At 48.9% G+C, this 21,991-nt stretch overlaps 10 protein-coding genes and 1 non-coding gene across 11 annotated transcripts; 9 read left to right on the forward strand and 2 right to left on the reverse strand.

Moving 5' to 3' along the window:
* Window positions 1-201: 201 nt before the first annotated feature.
* FPRO_01938 (uncharacterized protein) lies at window positions 202-1,312 on the forward strand (the record flags this gene model as incomplete). Its single annotated transcript, XM_031225917.1, has 3 exons — window positions 202-629; window positions 684-882; window positions 935-1,312. The coding sequence occupies 3 exons, from the start codon at window positions 202-204 to the stop codon at window positions 1,310-1,312; spliced, it is 1,005 nt and encodes a 334-aa protein (XP_031074535.1).
* A 437-nt stretch (window positions 1,313-1,749) lies between these two features.
* Window positions 1,750-3,556, reverse strand: FPRO_01937 (uncharacterized protein; the record flags this gene model as incomplete). The annotated part of the gene is made up of 2 exons (XM_031225929.1): window positions 1,750-2,034; window positions 2,087-3,556. 2 exons carry the CDS (start codon window positions 3,554-3,556, stop codon window positions 1,750-1,752), a joined length of 1,755 nt encoding a protein of 584 aa, XP_031074536.1.
* A 1,061-nt stretch (window positions 3,557-4,617) lies between these two features.
* Window positions 4,618-4,699, forward strand: tRNA. The gene is given in 2 exon segments: window positions 4,618-4,653; window positions 4,665-4,699. It is a non-coding gene; the product is annotated as a tRNA-Gly (tRNA).
* Window positions 4,700-5,572: 873 nt separating this feature from the next.
* FPRO_01936 (uncharacterized protein) lies at window positions 5,573-9,108 on the forward strand (the record flags this gene model as incomplete). Its single annotated transcript, XM_031225940.1, has 2 exons — window positions 5,573-6,006; window positions 6,198-9,108. The coding sequence occupies 2 exons, from the start codon at window positions 5,573-5,575 to the stop codon at window positions 9,106-9,108; spliced, it is 3,345 nt and encodes a 1,114-aa protein (XP_031074537.1).
* Window positions 9,109-9,712: 604 nt separating this feature from the next.
* FPRO_01935 (uncharacterized protein) lies at window positions 9,713-10,559 on the forward strand (the record flags this gene model as incomplete). Its single annotated transcript, XM_031225951.1, has 3 exons — window positions 9,713-9,986; window positions 10,033-10,041; window positions 10,099-10,559. The coding sequence occupies 3 exons, from the start codon at window positions 9,713-9,715 to the stop codon at window positions 10,557-10,559; spliced, it is 744 nt and encodes a 247-aa protein (XP_031074538.1).
* Window positions 10,560-10,681: 122 nt separating this feature from the next.
* On the reverse strand, window positions 10,682-13,365 carry FPRO_01934 (uncharacterized protein; the record flags this gene model as incomplete). The annotated part of the gene is made up of 8 exons (XM_031225962.1): window positions 10,682-11,160; window positions 11,206-11,389; window positions 11,435-11,610; window positions 11,658-11,931; window positions 11,979-12,514; window positions 12,561-13,051; window positions 13,099-13,221; window positions 13,313-13,365. The coding sequence occupies 8 exons, from the start codon at window positions 13,363-13,365 to the stop codon at window positions 10,682-10,684; spliced, it is 2,316 nt and encodes a 771-aa protein (XP_031074539.1).
* Window positions 13,366-14,942: 1,577 nt separating this feature from the next.
* Window positions 14,943-16,380, forward strand: FPRO_01933 (uncharacterized protein; the record flags this gene model as incomplete). Its single annotated transcript, XM_031225973.1, has 2 exons — window positions 14,943-15,266; window positions 15,328-16,380. The coding sequence occupies 2 exons, from the start codon at window positions 14,943-14,945 to the stop codon at window positions 16,378-16,380; spliced, it is 1,377 nt and encodes a 458-aa protein (XP_031074540.1).
* A 351-nt stretch (window positions 16,381-16,731) lies between these two features.
* Window positions 16,732-17,393, forward strand: FPRO_01932 (uncharacterized protein; the record flags this gene model as incomplete). The annotated part of the gene is made up of 2 exons (XM_031225984.1): window positions 16,732-16,848; window positions 16,917-17,393. The coding sequence occupies 2 exons, from the start codon at window positions 16,732-16,734 to the stop codon at window positions 17,391-17,393; spliced, it is 594 nt and encodes a 197-aa protein (XP_031074541.1).
* A 511-nt stretch (window positions 17,394-17,904) lies between these two features.
* FPRO_01931 (uncharacterized protein) lies at window positions 17,905-19,449 on the forward strand (the record flags this gene model as incomplete). Its single annotated transcript, XM_031225995.1, has 2 exons — window positions 17,905-19,277; window positions 19,326-19,449. The coding sequence occupies 2 exons, from the start codon at window positions 17,905-17,907 to the stop codon at window positions 19,447-19,449; spliced, it is 1,497 nt and encodes a 498-aa protein (XP_031074542.1).
* A 291-nt stretch (window positions 19,450-19,740) lies between these two features.
* FPRO_01930 (uncharacterized protein) lies at window positions 19,741-20,361 on the forward strand (the record flags this gene model as incomplete). Its single annotated transcript, XM_031226006.1, has 1 exon — window positions 19,741-20,361. The coding sequence occupies one exon, from the start codon at window positions 19,741-19,743 to the stop codon at window positions 20,359-20,361; it is 621 nt and encodes a 206-aa protein (XP_031074543.1).
* Window positions 20,362-21,102: 741 nt separating this feature from the next.
* FPRO_01929 (uncharacterized protein) lies at window positions 21,103-21,924 on the forward strand (the record flags this gene model as incomplete). The annotated part of the gene is made up of 1 exon (XM_031226017.1): window positions 21,103-21,924. One exon carries the CDS (start codon window positions 21,103-21,105, stop codon window positions 21,922-21,924), a length of 822 nt encoding a protein of 273 aa, XP_031074544.1.
* Between the last annotated feature and the right edge of the window lie 67 nt (window positions 21,925-21,991).

Genomic DNA, 21,991 nt, shown 5'->3' on the forward strand with positions numbered 1-21,991 from the left:
ACCTTGTCACACCCGAGCATTGATTGGTCACCATCAAGATGGTGAATCGGGAGCCTGTCATGCCCGAAAGATGATTGATCAGGCCCTGGCTCTGCACTTGGACCCTTGAAAAGTCTGACGTAGAGCGAACCTGTCAAAAAGCCTAATTATAGTTAATAATGTCTCAAGTCTGCAAAGTAACCCTAGAGATATGCGGTCGGGATGGCTCTCCCTCGTCACTCTCTTCGATTTTGCACTTGTGCTACCAACTTTAAGAACTTCACACCTTCTGGGACTCCTTTTATTGACCGTCGCTTCTCTACTAGTTACTCAAGTTTATTCAATCATCCTTATTCACTCAAGATGAACGGGCACGGGGATCTAAACAATTCCCACGCTGGGAGGACGGCAGTTGAGCTGACCCCAGACCCAGCCTTTGCTTGTCGATCCCTCGCCATTGACCCTTCCAATGACCCCTCTGAAGTCCGAGAGAAATACCGCCCATTTATTCTTGAAGACAAGCACATAAAAGATGATTGGGTGGCAGATTTGGAGCTGAGCACAGCTATCCAAATGGTTCAATCCGAGATTCTCGATAAAGGCCTAGATCGTCTGCGAATGCTAGTCCTCTACGGTAGTCTACGGAGTCGGTAGGTGTTCATCCGCAGGCTTTAGTGCTGGTTACTAATATCACTTCACTTCAGATCATATTCTCGCCTCCTCGCCTTCGAAGCCTCACGAATTCTCCACCGTCTCGGTTGTGATGTTCGAGTCTACGACCCAGCCGGCCTCCCTCAAAAAGACGATCTTCAACACAACCACCCAAAGGTTCAAGAGCTTCGTGAGCTGAGTAAATGGAGTGACGGCCACGTCTGGATAAGTCCAGAACAACATGGAAATCTGGTGAGCCCTTCAATCCTCTAACCTCACGTCGTAAGACTAACCCGGCGTCAAGACTGGCATCTTCAAACAACAGATCGACTGGATCCCCCTCTCAACCGGCTCCGTCCGTCCAACCCAAGGTCGAACCCTCGCCATCGCTCAAGTCAGCGGCGGCTCGCAATCCTTCAACGCTGTCAACTCTTTACGTATTCTTGGGCGTTGGATGAGGATGTTTACGATCCCGAACCAGAGTTCTGTACCAAAGGCTTATACGCAGTTTACGTCTGAGGAGGAAGGGAGTCGTATGCTGCCGAGTGGAAATCGCGATCGCCTTATCGATTGTATGGAGGAGCTTGTGAAGTATACCATTGTTATGAGACCGCATTTCGACCTGTTCGGGGATCGGTTTAGTGAGAGGGAAGAGAAAAAGGCGAAGAAAGACGGAAAATAGAAGATACATAGATGTCATCATGTTAGAAATAGATCCAGTAGAATGTTCTTGGATGGTCTGTAAATGTTGCAGATGGTCAAATAGATTGCGCTGGGCTAAGCGAAGTTGGCCTGGGCATGCATCGGAACTCAATTATGATAAGACAAGTACAGCAAGTATCAGAATATACAAAATATCGCGGAGTCACTCAGCCAGCTCAAATAAAAGCAGCTATATCCAACTCTATCTGTCAATTGTATAGTGGTAAATCCCAAGGCGGTACGAGTTCATCGTTACTTCGTCGCTCAACTCTCAAAAGCAGCCCCAGCCCCAGCCTGTTCTCCAATACGCCCGGACGATAGTCAAAGCGACCATGTCCCATATGCATCACACCAATCCAATGCTAAATGCCAACCCGGTCTATTGTATTCTTTTATTGTTGCTTTATCGCGGTGAGCTCACGCAGCCTCAGCCTCTTGCTCGGCGAGGTTCTCATCTGAGCCCTGCCAATCGTCGCTCTCAAGGCCGTCGCGGCGGATGAAGAGAGATGAGACCCAGCCCAAAATGGCCAGGCCGCCGAAGATGCTCCAAGCCAATGCTTCACCCTTAGGTTGGATATTGATGGACAGACTGAAGAGGCCACCCGACACAAAGGGCCCGAAGCTGCGGCCAAGGGCAGAGAGGGTTTGAGCCATGCCATTGAGGCTGCCAAGACTTGAGTGCGATGGAGCGGAGTTGGTGATCTACTGGGGTTAGTAACGTTCAGATGAGGGCGCGCAGTGTTGGAGGACTCACCAGAAGCATGACGCTCGACAAACCACCTACAGCGCAAAGGTTCTTCAAGATCAATACAACACCAAGCTCAATGTACAGCCACATCTTGCCGCTTCCCAGACCAAACAAAGGCTTGCTATCGGCGTAGCCAACCCACGGCATGAGCAGCATGCTGATACCCAGCCCCAGAAGCGAGATTTGGTAGGTACCGAGATTACCCAATCTGACCTTGAGCGCTTGGAAGAGGAAAGCCTGGAAAATGCAGCTCGCCAAACCTGCAATACTCAGACTGATGCCAATCTTACTGGGCAATAAGTCGCGGCCGGCAGGTGGTGGCGTAGCGGCAAAGATGGGGTACAGACTGTTGAAGGAGATGTTGGAGAGTTGGAAGACGAGATACGTGAAAAGAATGAGGATCGTGGTTCGGCTGAGGTCTTTCCACGCGGACATTGCCGGATCCGCCTTGTTATCGCTTTCGTCGTCGTTCTCAGTCTCTTCGTCATCGTCATCGGATTCGAGCGCTCGTCCGGAGGAGAGAAGGGGCTGGTTCTGGTAAGATTGAGATCGAGGCCAGCGCGCGCTCCAAGATGCTCGTCGAGGTGGGGGCGTAGGTGAAGAGAACCAAGAAATAATCTTCTCGATCCAGGCGGGCTTCTCAAAATTGACTTCAGTCTTGTCCAGTGTCTCTTCGAACCAGATGCTGACCACCACGACACTCAGAGCGAGGAGACCAGCGGACAGTATATTAGGGGCAAGATAAGGGTACTCTTTGCCCATCCTGCCCACAAGAATGCCACCCAGCGCAGGTCCTGTGATGCTACCGAGGGAGTAGATGACAGGCAGATATGTGAATGCGCGACTCTGGTTAGAGCGATCTGTAACCTCTCCCAGGACTGTGGGAACGCATGCGGCATTTCCATTGAGAAGTCCCATTGCGACATGGACAACAACGATCTGCCAGTATTCCTTGCAGAAGCCAAATGCACAGAAACACCCCATCAGAGCGGTCGTACCCATGATCAGAACTGGCTTGCGTCCAATGACATCCGAGGCATACCCCCAGAGGAAGTTGGTCGACAGCTGCGCCAATGCGAAAGAACTCGCAAGTATTCCAACATATAGGCCGGCCTCATCGTCAGGAATACCGGGCATATTAAGTACCATTTCAGGTAAATACGGCGATATCGAGTTCAGCGCGGTCTGCTCCGCGAGGGAGAGAAACGCCAGCAATAGCAGCTGTCGCACAGGCAAGGGCGTCTCTTCGTGATCGTCTTCATCTTCGGAATCGCTTCCATTCGACGGAGCATACGGTTGTTCGAGAGGTGTCTTGGGAGGAGTGGTAGGAAAAGTCTGGTATCGATGAGACTGTCGTCGTAGGGAGCTGAGGGTAGGGATCGGCGCGCCAGCATGGAATGAACCAGACGAGGCTGTTCGATTGACAGCCATGGCTCTGGCCGCGGCGTTCGAGGAGTTATTTCGTGAAGGCGCCATTATGAACACTTTGTTGCAGTCCAAAGGCCTCTTCAGACCTTGGGAAAGCTTGTAGAGGATGATCACCTCTCAAGCTTTGGGGGAACGAGCGAAAGAGTGGTGACGTAGGATGTGCGTAGCGAATCTGGAGAGATTTATTTGGCGGGGCTGACACGCGCCACGATGAGAACAAGGCTCTAGCTTGGCATTTGCTTAAAAGTCAGTCAAGCCGATGCTAATGAAGAGGTATCCAAGATGATCGGCCAATCTTCAACTGAGGTAAGACATAAAAATTGGATTGCTTGCAGCTGTTTGATGGCCCGAATATCGGCCGATCGGTCGTTTCTGGGCAGGTGCAGGAAGAAAAAATGCAGGTGATTGTTGTTCCTGCCCTCGTGAGCCTGTCGCAAGGTACGATCGCTGATGTAATTATGGGGCGATTGACGCTCATCAGCCAATGAGGCATGACCGTTTATGATGGCACCGGGCGGCTTACTCCGGTGGAACTCAATGCAAAGAAGCTTATCCAAGTTTGTGATCGTTGAAATCGTCCTGTTGAAGATTTGATCGAGATCTTGGTTACACGTGCTCACATGCCTCTTGGGGAACGCGAGGATATGATGCAATTGAATGAGCTACACGGATGGGATCGATCAGACGCGTGGATGCCTACCCTGTACAAGCAAAAGATGAATTGACAAACTTCCATCCTCAGTTCACCGTAGGTACTAAGCGACGTGTCAGTAATTTGCCATCTTCTGGGAATAAGATTTCTCATATTGACATAAATTCACTCGCAGGGAAGAATTGACCCGTTGCCATATGCTGTTGGCTACCCAGCAACTTGAAGACACCAAATGTTTTTAGTTGAGCCGCTCACGTAACATAAGCTAGATCTCAGGTGAGACCATGAATGACTTATACCAACCATTGGCAATAGAGGATTCGTTTCTCTTCAACCCTACACGAGAATTGATGCCGCTATCAGTGAGCCGAGATGGAATTCTCCCTCGCTGTTTAACAATTTGCGGCTTGCCTTGCTCCATAGGCTCAATTTTGACAGCACAGAGACATCAAGATAAGCGTAATTGGTTTAGTGGTAAAATTCTCCGTTGCCATTCGAGCAGCGTCGGGGAGCCCAGGGTTCGATTCCCTGATTACGCAGTACAACATCTTCTTTTGCTCTTCTCGAGTCTCTTATCTCTTTTTGTCGATATCGCGATGTTCTCCTCTTGGTGTTTTGAGTTTTGATGCTGTGGCAGAACTGGTGGCTGTCTTGTGTGGCGCTGCGTAAATGCATATATATGATTGGCCAATTACCTCTGCCCTTAACAGAGCAGTCTCATAGCACTGGGATTTTAGTACTTCATTTCTACCTACAACTATGTCCTCATAACTTTATGCCGAAATAGTTAAAGGCCTGCTTAGATCTTTCAATGATATTTCCCATGTCATACAATTTCCAAGGGACGAAGAGAGAAGCTTACTTCACAGAGTATCCCCAGTATCCAATTACCTGCTTGCACTGCACAGACTGAAGGTTGGCTTCTGGTCAGATCATGTTGCAAGTGCCCGACCCTCGAGCAAGCCGTATATAACATTTAAAGTCAGGAAATGAACTAAATTCCTCTTTTCGGTGCATGATAAAATCATAATAATAATGACAAAGGAACAAGATTACCTTTATTTTAGCCAGAGGCTCCAGTCAAGCTTCCACCCGAATACAGCCATGTCAAACAACCACAGCCAAGGCATCCCGCCAGGGGAACTGGGCTTGAAATGACACACTTGATTGGGCAACAATGCATCTAACACAGCACCGTAGATGCAGTCAGATTTTGAGGCAGTGGCATTCACATTCTGCCAGTCTGCACTCTGAAAATGGGGTTCGCCCAATTCCTGCCCAATTACCCCAACTTCGACTTTCTTTCAACACAAAACCTTCCCCTTTGCTTAGGGAGGAAGAAAACATCTGAGCTTGAAGTAGTCTAAGTTCCACTAGATCTGTTCTAAGTTTTTATCACTGCAATAGTCGTAATGGCGACCGGCTTGGAAGCCCTCGGGGCTGCCAGCGCTGTTGTTCAGTTGATCGCTTTTGCCGGTAGCCTCGTGTCCCTCAGCTTCAAAATTTACGATGGAATACCTACGACCGAGAACGAGCTTGAGGAGTACTCGAACAAGATGATGGAGGCGGCCCGTGGCGTTCAGTCTCGTGGCGCCGTAGTGCCCCAGGGAACCCAGGTTACCGACAAACTATCCAATGTCTCCCAGGAGTGCATCGACACAGCGTCAAAGCTGAAAAAAGAGGCTCAAACACTTACCAAACGGTACAAAAATGGAAAAGGCAAAATTTACAAGGCTGTTTATTCTGCTTTCCGCACAGAGAGTCATAAAGTCAAGCTCAATCAGTTGAATGAATCCTTGAAGAAGTGCAGGGAATTGATGGAAACGGAGCTTTTATTGAAGATATGGTATGTGCTAGGTTCTATTGACTATCCTTGGAGAGCAAGAAAACATCAGATGAAATAACCTCAGGAAAAGGTACCTCGAACTTATACTATGTTACCTTAGTCCTTTCGTTATTTAGGAACAAGGTCTTGAGTTTCCTTTCCTCCTAGACTGCCTATATAATCAACGCCTGCTAACAGCACGATGTGAAAAGCGACCAGGACACTGCGATAGCACAACAGCAGTCCCAAGGATTCCGAAGTTTAGAGGTTGATGTCCAGAACCTCATTCTCAAGATCGCGAAAGGCTATACCAAGGTAGAGCAACTGGTTTCCATCGAAGCCCAAGCCACACGGGATGTCATCACCACCCACGTCACCTCCGAGCTCAAGGCTTTGGAGATAAAGAACATTTCAGACAGCCAGCGTCAACGACTATTGAAAAGCCTCAAACCAGAGGAAATTAGAGAGAGATATAACGCTGTGCTGCCGTCATCGGATGCCTGTTTCGAGAGGGTTTTCGCATCATATGAGCGTGTTTGCCGCCAAGACAGCAGTTATAAAGCCTGGGACAGAACCAACCCAATAATGAGTTATGGAAAAGGAATTACGAGTCACCAAGTTGACGAGATTGACCTCATATGGGACGGTTTCCGTACCTGGCTGCAGTCAGATGACAAGCTATTTTGGATACGAGGAAAGCCAGGATCTGGGAAAAGCACTCTGATCAAATTCGTTATCAACAACGACAACACAAAGCGTTTACTTAGTTCTTGGCGCCCAAATACTAAAATTCTGTCGCATTTCTTCTGGAAGATCGGCAGTGAACCTCAGAACAGCATCAAAGGCATGTTATGTTCCTTGCTTTACGACCTTCTATCAGAAGATGATGATGCCATCGACAAAGTATTGAAAGAGTTCAAGTTCTCCGAATCGAAGGACTTTTACAAGGAGTGGTCGTATCAAGAAGTGGAGAAAGTCCTCTGGTATCTTTTAGATGCTTCAGCTCACCCAAACTGCATTTTTGTCGATGGTCTTGACGAGATATCGGACAAGGATGGGTACCAGGCACTCCTTAATGTGGTTCAAAGACTTACGACATGTCGGGGAGTAAAGATCTGCGTATCTAGTCGACCCGAGACAGAGTTAGTCAGAGGGCTCGAAAAAAATGGAGTGCCGAATCTACGACTAGACGACCTAACCAAACCTGAGATGGCCGTCTATTTACAGAAAGAATTCCAGAGATTGCCGAAAGAACACTCCGCTTACTTGCATTTTGAGTACTTCACAAAGACCCTTTTGGAAAAAGCGCAAGGGGTCTTCCTCTGGCTTACTCTTGCTACGAACAGCGTAACCAATGGAATCATGAATGGCGATGATAAGAAAACCCTTTCCCAAAGGCTCGAAGAACTCCCAGAGGAGCTTGAATCTCTTTACCAGACGATGTGGGATAGACTAAATGGGAATAGTCGAGTATACCGTGAAACAGCCGCGAGATACTTCCGCTTTGTCCTCACTGACGGTTGGGATAGAAGTCTGGGAAAGAATGGACACTATTGCTCCATGAGAGAACCCAATCTGGTTCAACTATCACTGGCAATGAAGTTTGAAGACCGCTTCATCTTCCCACCCCAGACCAATGAGAAGACACTGTCTGAATTGCATGATCTGTGCAATGCGACAGAGCGTGATGTCCAAATCAGATGCGCTGGGATGCTACAAGTTGATCGAAAGTCTGGCTTTACCGAAGACAAATACGAAATGGAGCTCCCGAAAGCAATCTATCCACTCACACGGCCGGTCCACTTCATTCACCGCACAGCTCATGACTTCTTGGTCGATACAGAAGCTGGCCAGTCCATTGTGAATTACAAGACAAATGAGACAAAACCTTTGGATACAGACCTAAAGCTGGTAAAGTCCTGGCTCAATCTCGTTAATACGTTCTACCGTGAGTTTGATATTGCGTCCAATGTTACTCGCGCTCTTTTTGATTGCTCTCGGCTGAATAGCAAGGGGGTGAATCCTGAACAGACACTGGAGATACTTGGAACAATCAAGAGCCTTTACGAAAATGGTGCTCTGGATTTATACGATTGGTCATGGCGCCCTAATCGACCCTTTCAATCTGTCGCAGCAATATATCTTGTTGGTTTCGACGATTTTGTCATTTCTTCTCTTACGCCGACCTCCTCGCCGGAGCTTACTACCAACAGCCTTTACGAGCTGGCACTGACAACTCAAATCTTCACATACGGGGAAATACCGGTCAGGATAATTCGAAGACTGATTGAACTTGGGGGGGAGGCACATATCGCCAAAAGATGCGATTTATCGTTTGAGCTGCCAGTGAGCGGAATGGCTGTAACCCAGCACACCACAGCCTTCGAGTCGCTTCTCCATGGTGCACTAGCATGGGACCTGGCGACGGCTTACAAATATAGAAGAACAAGGTCGTTTCTTGATGTGATTGAGATTCTATCACAGACCTGCCCAGACTTGCATAGAAGGGCCATAGTGTTTCTTGTGAAGCACGGGGAGATTTTATCTCATAGGGTTCATCCTTTGCGACCATTTTGTGACGTGAAGGCCTGGGTTACGTTGGAGGTCGATTTACAATTTCTGGTAAACCGACTGCTGAATGCAGCCGACTTGCAAAAGATTCCAGCCGAGTCGAATAATAGGATCCACGAACTTGCTGCTTCGTTCACCAAGCCATATGCACGTGTTAGAAACATTATCCGCTGGCAAGAAGAAGAAGGCAAGGCTCATTGCTATCGAGTTCTCCATCAGGCACCATTAATGCAAATCATTGACAGGTTTGGGCTTGAAGCCGATTATTTTGAATCCTTTGAAGGCGTTATGAAAGCCATAGATCGTCCTAGCGATGGCTCTACCAATCCAGGGTCCCGTTTTCCATTGGATTGTTTCGAAGAGGTGCCTATCGAGGAAGAGATGGATGTGCTAATAAAAGAGGGTATAGGGCTACACAGAGAGGAGGATTTCAGATTGGTTAATATCGTTCCTCCGTTAGAGCCCGTAAGACTGCCAGCAGGTTCCCAAGATGCATTATCTATAGGGCTAATGAAGGCTTCTCTAGTACCTAAACCCTCTCATTCTTACTGATTTAAAACAATTCAGTTTTAACTAGAACTAAGAGAATAAGTAGGAGTGTTGTTTAATAGAGGGAAACTATAAAAAGCCACAATTGCTGGCCAACCTGTGCGCGCTTGAATGAGCACCTTGGAGCACACTACCAAAAGTCATGTGAGAGAACGCATCGATGTTCCATTTAACGGTATGAATTAAGACACCATCCAAAATCCTACCTATTCTTGACCAAGTAGACCATGGCCCTCGAAGTAGGTAGTTCTTTTCCGGCCTCTTCTCTCACCTGGCATATAGATCGTCCCTCGGCATGATGGAGAAGAAATGGCTAGCTTACCTAGACCACTAAGAACTTGCTCAACCACCAATTTGGTAAGAATTTGTTTCCGAAAAGTGTCAGAAAGTGTCCGAGTGAAGAGAGAAAAGAGTTCAAAGAGCTATATTATAAGTATGAAACCACCCTACCCTACCCTTCCTGCTCGAGGCAATTTGAGGGGATTGTTCCACCTGGTCTCTCCCTACTCACCAGCCAAACCTCCGGTCAATAATTTCCCCGAGACTCGTGCCGTGACTCCATTCTAGCTAGATCTTTCAACACCAGCTTCAGCGAGAGTAATACAAGATGGCCCACGCAAAAGCCCAGGACGAGCTTCAAAAGCGCTACGAAGACGGGCCCCAATCTCTGGATGATCCCGAGGTGGAACACATGATCAGCCAGGCGGATGAGATGATGGAAAAACCGGCACGGATGCTCATCGCACAAGCAGGGTTAGGACGCTCCAACACTACGGGCTTCAATCTTCTTGACCATGGATGTGGCACAGGTCTGATCGCATCTTGTCTTCAAGGAGTGATCCAGCCGTCAGTCCTGTCTTCCCAAGCACTCATTGAGTCATGTAACCATGAACTTCGCCATGCATATCATCCCTGACCCGGCAGCAGTCCTGCGTGGTAAGCCTTCGTACTAGACTTCGTAGCTTCTCAGTCATCTGACCATTGCTAAACAAGATACACTTCGCATTATTCGACCCATTGGCCTTGTGGCATTCAGTGTGCCGCATGCCAGTAACGGTCATGATGGCGGATGGGTACCAGATCTCCGATCAGCCCTCGAATCTCTCCCCTTCCAGACGTCGTTTCCAGACCCGATGCCGGTCGCCCTTCACGGTAAGCCAGAATGGGTAGAGCCTGAAGGTATTGAAGCGGAGCTGGTCCGTCACGGCTTCGTACATATCAAGGTCGAAACTGTTGATCTCATTCATCCTGTTGTCAGTGCCGGGGGCTTTTTAGCCTCATTTTGGATGATGATTAAGTGGATTATCAACACGTATTGGACTGTGGAGCAGAAGGAACAGTATGAAGATGGTTTCAATAAGATCTTGGTCGAGAATCTTCAGATCAAGCATGGTGGGAATGGCTGGGACCTCAAATCAACAGCTATACTTGTCACGGCTCGGACACCGCAGTAGCTTACATGCCAAATAGTGCAACATCTGTTTCTGAACTCTGACTAAATGCTTTAGATGGAGCTTAATACTAAATACATAATCATCTAAAAGAACCTGTTGAGAAACCCTATCTAATTTTACTGTTACTCCAAAGTTAACATGTTCTCAGGCATAATATCCGGATCCCCTATCTGATGCACAATCGACAAGAACTCCTCCGAAGAAATCCCAATATTATCAAGAAACTCCATATCACTCGTCATAGGATTCTGTAAACAATTCATTGAAGCCTCCATCCCCAACGTCTCCTGCGCAAGAAGTCGTTGCTGCTCCTCATCTGCTTTTCTCGCCAGATCTTCGTCTGTTACCGCGAGGGATAATGTCTGAAGACCCTGTTGTTGAACTTGAGCTACGAGTTCTTGGCATTGGGCTTCGAGATACACGAGCTCTTGCTTTCGAACAGATGCAAGGCGGTTGCCGCGGGCGATCATGTTGTCGAGGAGTTGGTGAATTAGTAGACGGCAGCCTTGGTCGTCTGCTACACCAGGGAAGAGGGCGGTTGCCATGTTTAGATGGAGAGCAGCGCCGAAGGTGAATTCAAGATCGTAGGGGAGGAAAACCTCTGCGAAGTGTTAGCGAAAGTGAGCGAGGCGTAAGGGATACATACCGAGGAGGCTGTACTCGCTGGTGAGGATCTGGAGTGTTTTGACGGCTGATTTAATACCCGTTGAGATAACAGCTGCTGTTTGGCCGAGGAATGCCTCTGAGTTCTCATCACCTGGTTGGCCAAGAATGTCAAGACGTTCTTTGAGGACTGATAGTAACAGAGGTCTTGTGGCGACAATAACGCACTACAAATGTTAAACGTGGAGTTGAGCGAGGATTGGAAACCTCACCTGGTGGTAAAGAAGCGTTATGTACTTTGTGCCTCGCGGCATGGTATCTACTGAGTTTTTGAATTTGAGAGATATGATCCTTTCAATCTCTTGAGCGTGGTGGGCGAGCGTGTGAAGGATTGCCTTGGTTTGCTCAAGGAATTGGTCAAGTGGTGTTTTCTCTGGCTTGTAAAGTGCTAGAAAGGTGAGTGATCGATGGAGCATTCTTCAGACTGAAACTTACTGGTTAATATCACGGAAAGCAAATGAGAGAGGTTTACTTGAAGACTGCGAGCGCTATCATCTTGTGAACCCACGTTTGGTGGGTTGACTGGTGTAGAAATGTCACTATCTTGAACAGACATAGGAAGTCCCAAAGAAGACGAGAAATGGCGATCCATGATGTACAATGTCCACCATAAATCACGACAAGAGGTCACTGTCTCACTACCCAGCTCATCGTCAGGTAACTGCGTATGCAAACCCTCCAACTGAGCGATTCGAATAGCCTGGCCAAGCTGTATATCCGTTAGTCATAGAACAAAAACTTCCTCAGAAAACCTACATATACGTGAGCCGACTCCCTCTCATCAATCGAATACAAATACAAGCCAACCATGGCCAAAACCTCTATCGCAAATAAGCTATCCTTCCAAAGCGCCGTATGATCCGGCATGAAACCCATCGCACGCACAAAGAACTTTGCACCGGGGGGTTCCTTGGATGGGAGAGGCTGGGAGGAGAGGAATGCTGTTCCAAAGGCTAGAATCAAGAGAAACTTGACATACCAGAGGCGGTTCTCCTCTGCCTTGTTCTGCGCGTCAGAATAGAAATCACGGATCTGATTCACGAATTCCACCTCGTCGAAGAGACGGTAGGTTTGGCCTAGGTGGAATTTAAAAGTGTGGAAGAGATAGATTGCGTAGTCGAGGGAGGGGAGGCCGGAGACATCGGCTTTGTCTAGTTGTGTCCACGAGAGCTTGTACACGTCTTCTTCGATTAGTTGCGGTGGTATGTTGAGACCACCTGGTTGGAGCTTATCGCCGAGCATGAGCATGAGTCGTAGGGTGAAAGACCACGTTGACCAAGGCGCAAGCCATACTATTACATGTCAGAATGTCTCACGTAAACCCGTTCTTGCACTTACTCCACGTGCGCCTGTTCTTGCGAGTGTTCTTGATGATCTTGGAGGGTATTGTAAACGCACTCGGCCAGATAGTCAATGGCGACTCGCCGGTTTGTTGCGAGTAAGACGAAGTAGCTGGATCTTTAACGGACGGGTCAGATTGTTGTTGTTGGGAGCCTACCGTGAGCGCAGGAGAAGCAAGACTAGTATCAACCCCGCACTCACCATTGACATCGTTTCCAAAAGCAGCATCGTTGGTGCGCTTCAATCTGGGAGAGTAGTTATCTCCTCCAACTTGAGATGATGATATTGGTGGCGAGCAATATGAGGGGTGAGAGTTTTGAGAGTGGACGGATGCTGCGTCCATTGATGAGCGGTATGGAGGTGGTGCTGAGGCCGTGGGAGGTGAGCGGTATGTGAATGCTGTATCTAGTTGACCTGCATTGTCGAAGATATTGCTTGACGGCGAGCGCTGTTGCTGCTCTACTCGTTTTTGAAGATCTTGGAGATATCTTGGGTTCGTCAGTGAGGGTTGAGATAAGGACACCTGGTGACGAACTTTTCTGATACCATCACCTTTGCCCCTCCCTCTGTGAAGCGACATTGCACAGAACGTCGCTGGCAATTCTGACACGGATCATCGCCGGAGCACTTGATCTTACTCTGCCTACACGCGACACAGCTATGACGCCGTCAGCCCAGAACAATCTCAGCCACCCAACGAAGCGGGGGGGCATATAGATAAAACTTAAAGCGGTGGACATATAACATACGCATTAGCTGTTCTTCTTGTCTTGCGAGGTTCCTTCTGCGCGCCTGATGCCATTATCTTACGATGCGTCGAAGAATCTTTTAGCGACAGAAGCTCCAAAAGGAAACAATTTTTTCCCTTTGGCTGCAGTGAGTGAGTGTGTCTTGGGTTCCCCTGCAGTTTAGGTGTGAGTGCCACTGACCCTAGCACCCCCGCACAAATGCCGGTCAAGTGATTGGGTTAAGACGTGGCCGTTACCGGGGTAATATTGGGGCGGACACTCGATGGGCTACCGGACTTGGTATGATGCATGATGAGGTATTGGGCTAATATTACTATTTGAGACATTCTAGAAGGATTAATGAAGCATTAACTACATCTATGCTTGGTCTGAGTTAACCCTTTGATGCTCTGTCAAGAGATAGGCTGTTTTCTTGACCAACGGTAGATGCAGTAGTTAGACAACCAAGTATCTCCATTCCCAAACGTGACCGGCCTCGCTCACTGGAATGCCGTGGCTAGATAAGCCCAACCTTTCCCCTCGCAACGTCAATGAACAACACACTATCGATCCCCACAATATGCACTATATCCCATTGGTCACTGAACCAAAGGCGTCTGGCCACGGGATCAATGCTCCCAATGAGGAAATAATTCTTCATATCGCACATTAGATCAGCAAAAGCGAGGTCGGCGTCATACATGACGGGTTTTCTTCACTCCTCACTTATCATCTTTGTGGGTGAGATATCGAGGGGAGATTGCAGGGATCGGGAAGTAGGCCCTCCCGATTGGTGAGGGCGTGAGATAATTACTCTTTTGGAAATGTTGAGCGGTGCTAGTGGGTTTGGTGTTGATAACGATAGGTTTGAGATATCGAGGTTTGGGCCAATTGTTTGAGACGGATTTGTAGCATGCATGATAACGGTTGCAGGAGAAAATATTATAGCGCCGGTAACATGCTTTGCACTAATTACTATTGGCTACAGCAATCCAAGTCCGGGGTTATGATAATGATACCAAAGCCATGATAATTTGGAGGTCGACGGCTCTTGTTCCGTAGTGCATTCTTCAATCATTCCAGGCCGATATCTTCAGCTGAAGTTTGTCAGCTCAAGTTTGTCTTTATTGATAACGGTCTTTCTACCTGCAAATGCCATTTAAACAGCTTATAGCCTTTTGATAGTGGGACTATCAGTGAGTGTAGACCGGAGGGTCATCCGACATGGTCCGGTGCCCTCTCCGCGAACGCAACTATCAATGACCGCAGATACTCCAACCGTGCACGAACTCTTCAGAAGCTAAACGCGTCCAAATGAAGTAGTCACACCCGACGTGGAAAGCTGAAGAACATACGGGGGTTAGGCTAAGCGACTCGATCTCCACGGCGGGGTAGAATGGTTCTTCAGTCTCGGGTCAGATATCCGAATATAGGATCGTGGGGTCGTTGTGTTGCTCCAAACCGTGAGTTGGAAGTTGTCTATGACCAAAAAGTGTTTGTATTTGAAAGGGATCTAGGACTTATTCCGCAGTGCCACGTTCGAACGTAATAACAGCCGCTGAGCCTTCGAAACAGGGACTCTACAGCTTACAAAGCTATCATACCTTCATTCTGTCTCTCGCTGACAATACAAACATAATTAACTATCACTATGTTGGACCTCCTCATAATCGGCGCCGGCTTCTCCGGTCTCCAAGCTGCAGTCACCGCCCAAAGGGCCGGTCTATCCATCGCAATCCTTGAAGCTCGCGACCGTGTCGGTGGTAAATCCTGGACTGTTCCTCTCAAAAACACAAATGGAAAAGCAGATCTTGGCGCAGCTTGGGTGAACGATGAACTGCAGCCCCTCGTATGGTCATATATCCAACAATTTGGCCTTGAGGGTCAGATCGTAAAGCAAAGGCTTGGCCATAAAGCTGTGATGGTCAGTGCAGATGGGGAGAGGATCGAGTTTCCTTTTGGGATTACACCTGAGGTAAGTTATCAGAGGAATGGAGTGCTTTGGAAGCCTTGTGAATGTGTGCTGATTGGGGTAGTTTACGCCTGGGGAAAAGAAGAATCTTGAGATGGTGAGGGATCATATTCAAGCTGAATCTTTGAAGCCGAATGGATTCCGAAATGAAGATGATCAGATCAGTTTGGATCAATATGTTCGGAACCTCGGTGGTGGCCCAAAAACTCTGGAGATGATAAATCTTTGGGTTCGAGTTATGCACGGCCTAGAATCGACTGAAGAATCAGCAGCTTGGTTCATCGAGTACTGCCGTACAAACCATGGTCTTATGGCTATTCGAGCAGATGATCGCACCGGTGGTAACTACATGCGTCTCAAATCAGGTACACAGTCCATCGCCAAAGGAATCGCTGACCTCATCGGCCATGAGAACATCCACCTCTCAAACCCCGTTTCCTCAATCGAGCAAACCAAACCAAGTGTCACTGTGAGAACCACGACTGGAAAGGTCTTCAACGCCAAGAAACTCATCATCTCGATGCCTTCAGCTATGCTCAAAGAACTCGCCTTCTCACCCCCTTTACCCGACAGAGCACAGGAGGTCTACAACAACACCAAACTAGGTCATTACAACAAAGCTATTGTGTTTTACACGAAGCCTTGGTGGCGCGATGTTGGCTTCAATGGCTTTTTCATGGACTTCCGCGGCCCAGCCTGCGTTGTACGCGATACCTCCTTCGACGAGGAAGGGGTCTACGGGTTCACTTGTTTTGTCAACGGTAAACCCGGTGAAGAATGGAGTAAAAAGGCTCCCGAGACTCGACGAAAAGTTATCCTTGATCAACTTGCGCACGCTTTCGGTTCGTTGGAAGCTCACAACCCACTTGAGTTTGTGGAACAGATCTGGCAGGATGAGGAATTTAGTCGCGGTGCCCTTGCACCTGTTACCAAGATCGGTCATCTTGCAAAGTATAGGGATGTTTATGGTAAGCCGGTAGGAAGCATCCATTTTGTGGGAACAGAGTATGCGACGCATTGGAAGGGATATCTTGAGGGTGCTTTGACGTCGGGACATGCTGGGGCGAAGGAGGTTATTGAGGCGCTGAAGGATCAATCTTGTCAGGCAAAGCTCTAACTGGGAAGCTTTCGCTGATTCTATTTACGGTATCAACAGTTGATTATATTTTTATGTTGGTCCTAGTGCTCGTAATGAAGTCCTTTCAATACTATCAGTGTGCCGTGTTTCTTCGGTAATGATCTTCCCTTCCTCAAAGAGCAGGGTCGCTCTACAAGAAAACTCTCGTTGGGAGCAACAGGTACCTGTGCAATTTCCTCCTTTGGCTGGCATAAGATCCAGCAAAGCCTTACGTTGGGATGGATCTTTAGACCGTTCATCATCCATTCCATCAGCATACCACATTACTTCCATCCAGTATTTACAGACCCGAATTTCCCTTTTCCAACATGGAGCCTGAGAATCACACAGATGTACCTGTTGATGCTATTTCTATTCCTCAGGTCCCTGTGCCAGATAATGCTCCAGATATTACGGATCCAGGCTAGCAGCACCGTACACGATGTGAACGATGGTTTGTACAGATCTGTAAGTTCTCTTTCCTCGTGATCCTGACTCTAGCCACCAACGACATCTATATTCTAGTTTGGGATCAGATCCTCCCCATTATACAAGTCTACAACAAACGGATGTGGCTAGAATATATCATCCCCCTCGCGAGTGAGGACGACCTGGTCATGACCGCCATAGCATTACTTTATTCGAGCCATATGAACGGGACGGGCACCGGTGAATCCGCTGAACTTTATCACGACCACTTCCAACATCTCTGGTCTACAAGAGCAAGGAATAATATCTTGAGCGCTGATGAAAACCACGCGACTCTTGTCGCTCTTCTTATTTTACTGCTTTCTGCGATTGGCGGCCCAGATTCGCTTTTCGTCCTGGCTGAAGCCATGTTGCTTAGATGTTTGCTGGCTGATATTTCGGCGCCCATGACTCAGACTGCAGAAGAACACGCTGCTATCAAGCAATGGGTCCGTGATGAGATGGATCTCATGAAGAAGATAAGGGAGGATCCGAGTTACAGGTTTCAGTCGCCGTCGGTTTCGGATAGGATGGATGAGAGCTGATGGGGGAAGTATAGCTCAAGATGTCATCCTTAAGAATGGTAGTCTAAACTTGTTACAGTGATCATAAGATCACCCTTAAATTATGAAAATTGTCCCAATAAACCACGAACAAGGTTACTAAACTTTTTATCACAAAAGATGAGAGCAATAAAGATATACGCCTTTTGTGGCTCTCCATCTCGGTTTGATGTCTGCGCTGGACTCAGCATCGGCTTTTAAAGCCGAGATTCCTGAAGCGGCAATTCAATTCTTGGGCGGCGCATCACGAAGGAAAGCGGCGGCAAAAGGTTTGACGGAATTGGGCGAGACTTCCTCTCCTTCCCTTTTGGTTCAGCTTATCATCTGTGATTCTGGGTCTTCCCCGCATCATGATTTTTGCATAAAACAACAATCTCCAACTTCTGATCTACCTGGCACCTTTGCAACTCGACTTCAGCCGGACACAACAGATCTTTGCATCGCTCTGTATTGGGGATTGCCATATTGACGCCAACTTCAATCGCCGCCCACGATGTCGTCCCTCGCCTCAACTCTCAAAGATCACTCGCTCCTCGTCGAAAGCCGGCCCTTCATCAACGGTGAATGGCCTACCTTCACCTCCTCTCAAACCTTCCCAGTCTACAACCCTGCGACAAATACCATCATCGGCTCAGCGCCAGAATGCGCTGTCGAAGACGTCAACAGCGCAATCTCCGCAGCTTCAGAGGCCTTTCCCTTGTGGCGCGCTCAATCAGGCCGCCAGCGCGCAAAGACAATTCGCAAAATTGCAGAGCTACTCGCAGAGAATAAGTCTGACATCGCAAAGATCATCACTGCGGAGAATGGAAAGGCAAAGGCGGATGCTGAAGGGGAGGTGATGTTTTCGGCGGGGTTCTTTGAGTGGTTCGCGGAAGAGGCGCCGAGGCTGTATGGTGATGTTGTCCCGCATTCGCAGCCAAATTCGAGAATCCAGGTAATCAAGCAGCCCGTTGGTGTTTGTGGTTTGATCACGCCGTGGAATTTTCCTTTGGCGATGGCTGCGAGAAAGGTCGCTGCTGCGCTTGCGGCTGGGTGTACGGTTGTGCTCAAGACGGACGGTGTGACACCTTTCTCGGGGAATGTTCTTGGAGTTCTTGCTGAGCGCGCTGGTCTGCCAAAGGGAGTTCTCAATATCGTCACCGCTCTGCACAACACACCGAGCCTAGGTCTTGCGCTGTGCGAGTCCGATGTCGTCAAGAAGATCTCCTTCACGGGCTCGACTCGGGTGGGCAAGATCTTAATGAACCAGTCAGCCAATACTCTCAAGAAGCTATCTCTGGAGCTTGGAGGTAACGCACCCTTCATCGTCTTTGATGACGCCGATCTCGAGACCGCGGTATCCAGCGCCATCATTGCCAAGTTCAAGGTCACTGGACAAACATGCGTTTGTGCCAACAGGATCTATGTCCAGGAAGGGATATACGAGCAATTCTCCAAGCGCCTAATCGAGGAAGTTGGCAAGTTCAAAGTCGGTAACGGTGCTGACCCTTCAGTGACACATGGCCCGATGACGACGAGTGTAGAAAAGGTTGAAGAACATGTCCGAGATGCCCTCAAGAAGGAAGCTACTCTTCTCTTCGGCGGTCAGCGATTACCCGATCTCGGAAAGAACTTCTTCCAGCCGACAGTCCTGGGCGATGTTGACGACACGATGGCCGTGACTTACGAAGAGACATTCGGTCCTCTTGCGGCGCTGACCAAGTTCAAGACAGAAGACGAGGTAATCGCAAGAGCAAACAAGTCTGACGTTGGACTGGCTTCCTACATCATGACAAACAACCTTGCGAGATCGTACCGCGTGCAAGAGAGATTGGAGTTTGGTATGGTGGCCATCAACACTGGTGTCATCTCAGACTGGGCCGCTCCGTAAGTGCAAACACTTGTTGAGGGAGACCAACGACTGACTGTTTGTAGATTTGGTGGTGTCAAACACTCTGGTATGGGTCGTGAAGGCAGCAAATATGGCGTTGATGATTACATGGTTCTCAAGACGATTGTCACTGGCGGTATCGATACTGTGTACAACCCAAGGCTGTGAAGAAGGAGCATCTAGAGCAAACATCCTTAAACAAACGGCATCGCAACAACAATTCTGTGCCCTATCAAGGTTGCTTCCACTGCATTCCACGTCATGCTCCTGCAGTGAGAGGAGTCATTGAGGCTGTTGTTGCCATTATTTGCGCGAGCTGCAAACGACAGTGGCAACGACTGACAGCATATCACAATTCTCACATCCACCAAATCGCATCATCTCCTCTCCCAAACATCTTTCCATCAACCCTCCCATCGATAAGACAAGAGAAACATCACCATAACCCCAACATCAGACATGGATTCCGACAAGATGAAGTCGTCACCTCCAAAGCCCTCTACCCCCATCGACATCCCGCCCGGCCGAAACCGCGCCCATGCTGTCGACGACTTCCCTCAGCACCATCCTCCCTCCCGCCGCTCAATCCTCCCCCAATCTACGAGCCCTGAAAGTAACGCCACCTCCCCTCCTGGTCCTCGCCAGACCGTCAACCCAAAAGACCCTCTTCGCTCTGTCGACTCCCTCAAACTCCAAGTCATCCGCAACCAGCGGGGCGAAACTCTCGGTCTCAAAGTCGTTGACATCAACGCCGTCAAACCTGAACGAGCAAACGTTTTTGCCCATCTCCCTATTGGCAACCATAACTCTGGTCTCGTGTTTGATGTCGAGAGTGCCGAGGCGATGAAGAAGTTGTATACCAAGGCGTCGTCGACGATGGCCTCGGGCCGGATCATGGGGATTCTGTTTGCTCCGCCTGGGGTGGATGCTGGGGGTATTGCTAGGGATGCGGATTGGTCATTCTTGGACGATGACGTTGGAGGGGGAGATGCGAAGGAGCAGGAGAGTAAGGATGAGGATCGGTCAACTGCTCATCCCCGGTTCCCCCGGCATTTGAGGAACCTCAACCTTAGGGATTGAAGATTTGCTCTGATGGTTTATGGGGAGATACGCGATCGCTGGTGATTACAGAAATTACGGTTGCTTTGTCTTGGAGGGAACATGCCCAAGAATAGCTGTTTGACACAGACGAGTCTCTGCACTGGAGTAGCAATAAAGAACACGAATTGCTTCACGCGAGTCTCTTCCCAATGTTGCCGATGTCGCTTTGGTAATCCCCTCATTACTCTCACCATTTTGCTCCCTGGTCATCATCTGTCTTGCCTTTTCAGCTTGTGATACCTACCCGTTTTGCAGGCGCATCAGGTCACCACGGGAGCTATCTTTCTCGTCCTGTTCTCACTGCTCCTCTGGTCATCATCGCCACCAAGTCCGTATTCATCCTCTTTCTGGCTGCTTCTCATTCCACGCCTTCCATCGGTGATATCCCTTGTGCCTTCCCTCCCCATGATCCGGTTGCTGTCTCGTCCAGGCATCCTGTCAATTGTACCTCCCTCACGTCGTCAAACGAGCAAGTGTTGTACTCCGATTTGAGGTGGCCACGCGTCTCTCTTCCCACATCAACAGGCTCTTTCCCGAACTGTTTCCCTCCCTCAACAGTTACCTCAATTCATTCTCAGCAGCCCCCTTCTTCTCTTCTCTTCTTTTCTCTTCAGCATCATCATCTTCTCAATTGTCATCTTGTTCATCAACTGCGCCATCACCATTATCATCAAAACACACAGCAGACATATATCGTCTAAACCATTATCACTTCACATCATGCAACCAGCCGACCCAAATGGACCTTCGCCTAATCAACCACCACCGAACCCACCAGGCGCCTCCCGGCGAATCCCTCTCCCACCACTGGGTACGAAATATGCCCATCTACCGACACACTTTACAGGAATCAATCTCGGCACACGTGTCGACCACATGGGATGGAGATGCCATGATGTGTCCTGCTTAGCGGTCAACTCCATGCCCTATCCCCGCTGCAGGCAATGCCACCTTCAACGAGAAGCAGGTGCCCACGCTCTCGGTCCCCAGTACGAGTTTATCGGGATCCTGGTGGATGTGGACGGGCGCACCAACGAACACTGGTACTACCCTAATACTCTGGCTATACGAGAAATGTACCGGGGAAGTGCACCGAGGGATCTTCTCAAGGCTGGCTCCCCGCCTGTGTCTTGGCGTCCTGGTGGTATCGATGGAATCGATGGAATCGATCCCAACAATAATCCCCCTGCAGCTGAGAGGTCTGGCAACCCTGGAGTCGGTGCCCAGAACAATACGTCTGCGCCTTTGGGGGCCGTTGACGCTGTTGGAACCAACGGGGAGGGGAGGGCGGCAAGGACTGGTGAGGTGATTGAAGTTAGCCATATGGGAGGGGGGGTTGAGAATGGGCGGAATGGGGAGGTGGATGATGAGGATCTTGAGGAGCCGGAAGAACAGGAGGAGGAGGCACAGTCAAAAAGGCAGGGGAAACAGCCGGCAAGACAGGCACAGTTGAAAAAAAGGAAGAAACAGCCGGAGAACGGAGGAGAGGCCCAGGGAGGAGCTACAGGTAGTGGGAGTGGCAAAAGGAAGAAGAGAGCGTAATTGATGGTAGGGTTAGCAAGATCATCACTTCACAACAGCAGAAATACAGCAAAGGGTTAGCGGCATG

This window comes from Fusarium proliferatum, assembly GCF_900067095.1.
Source record: "Fusarium proliferatum ET1 genome assembly, contig: FPRO_scaffold001, whole genome shotgun sequence".
NCBI classification, from domain to species: Eukaryota; Fungi; Ascomycota; class Sordariomycetes; order Hypocreales; family Nectriaceae; genus Fusarium; species Fusarium proliferatum.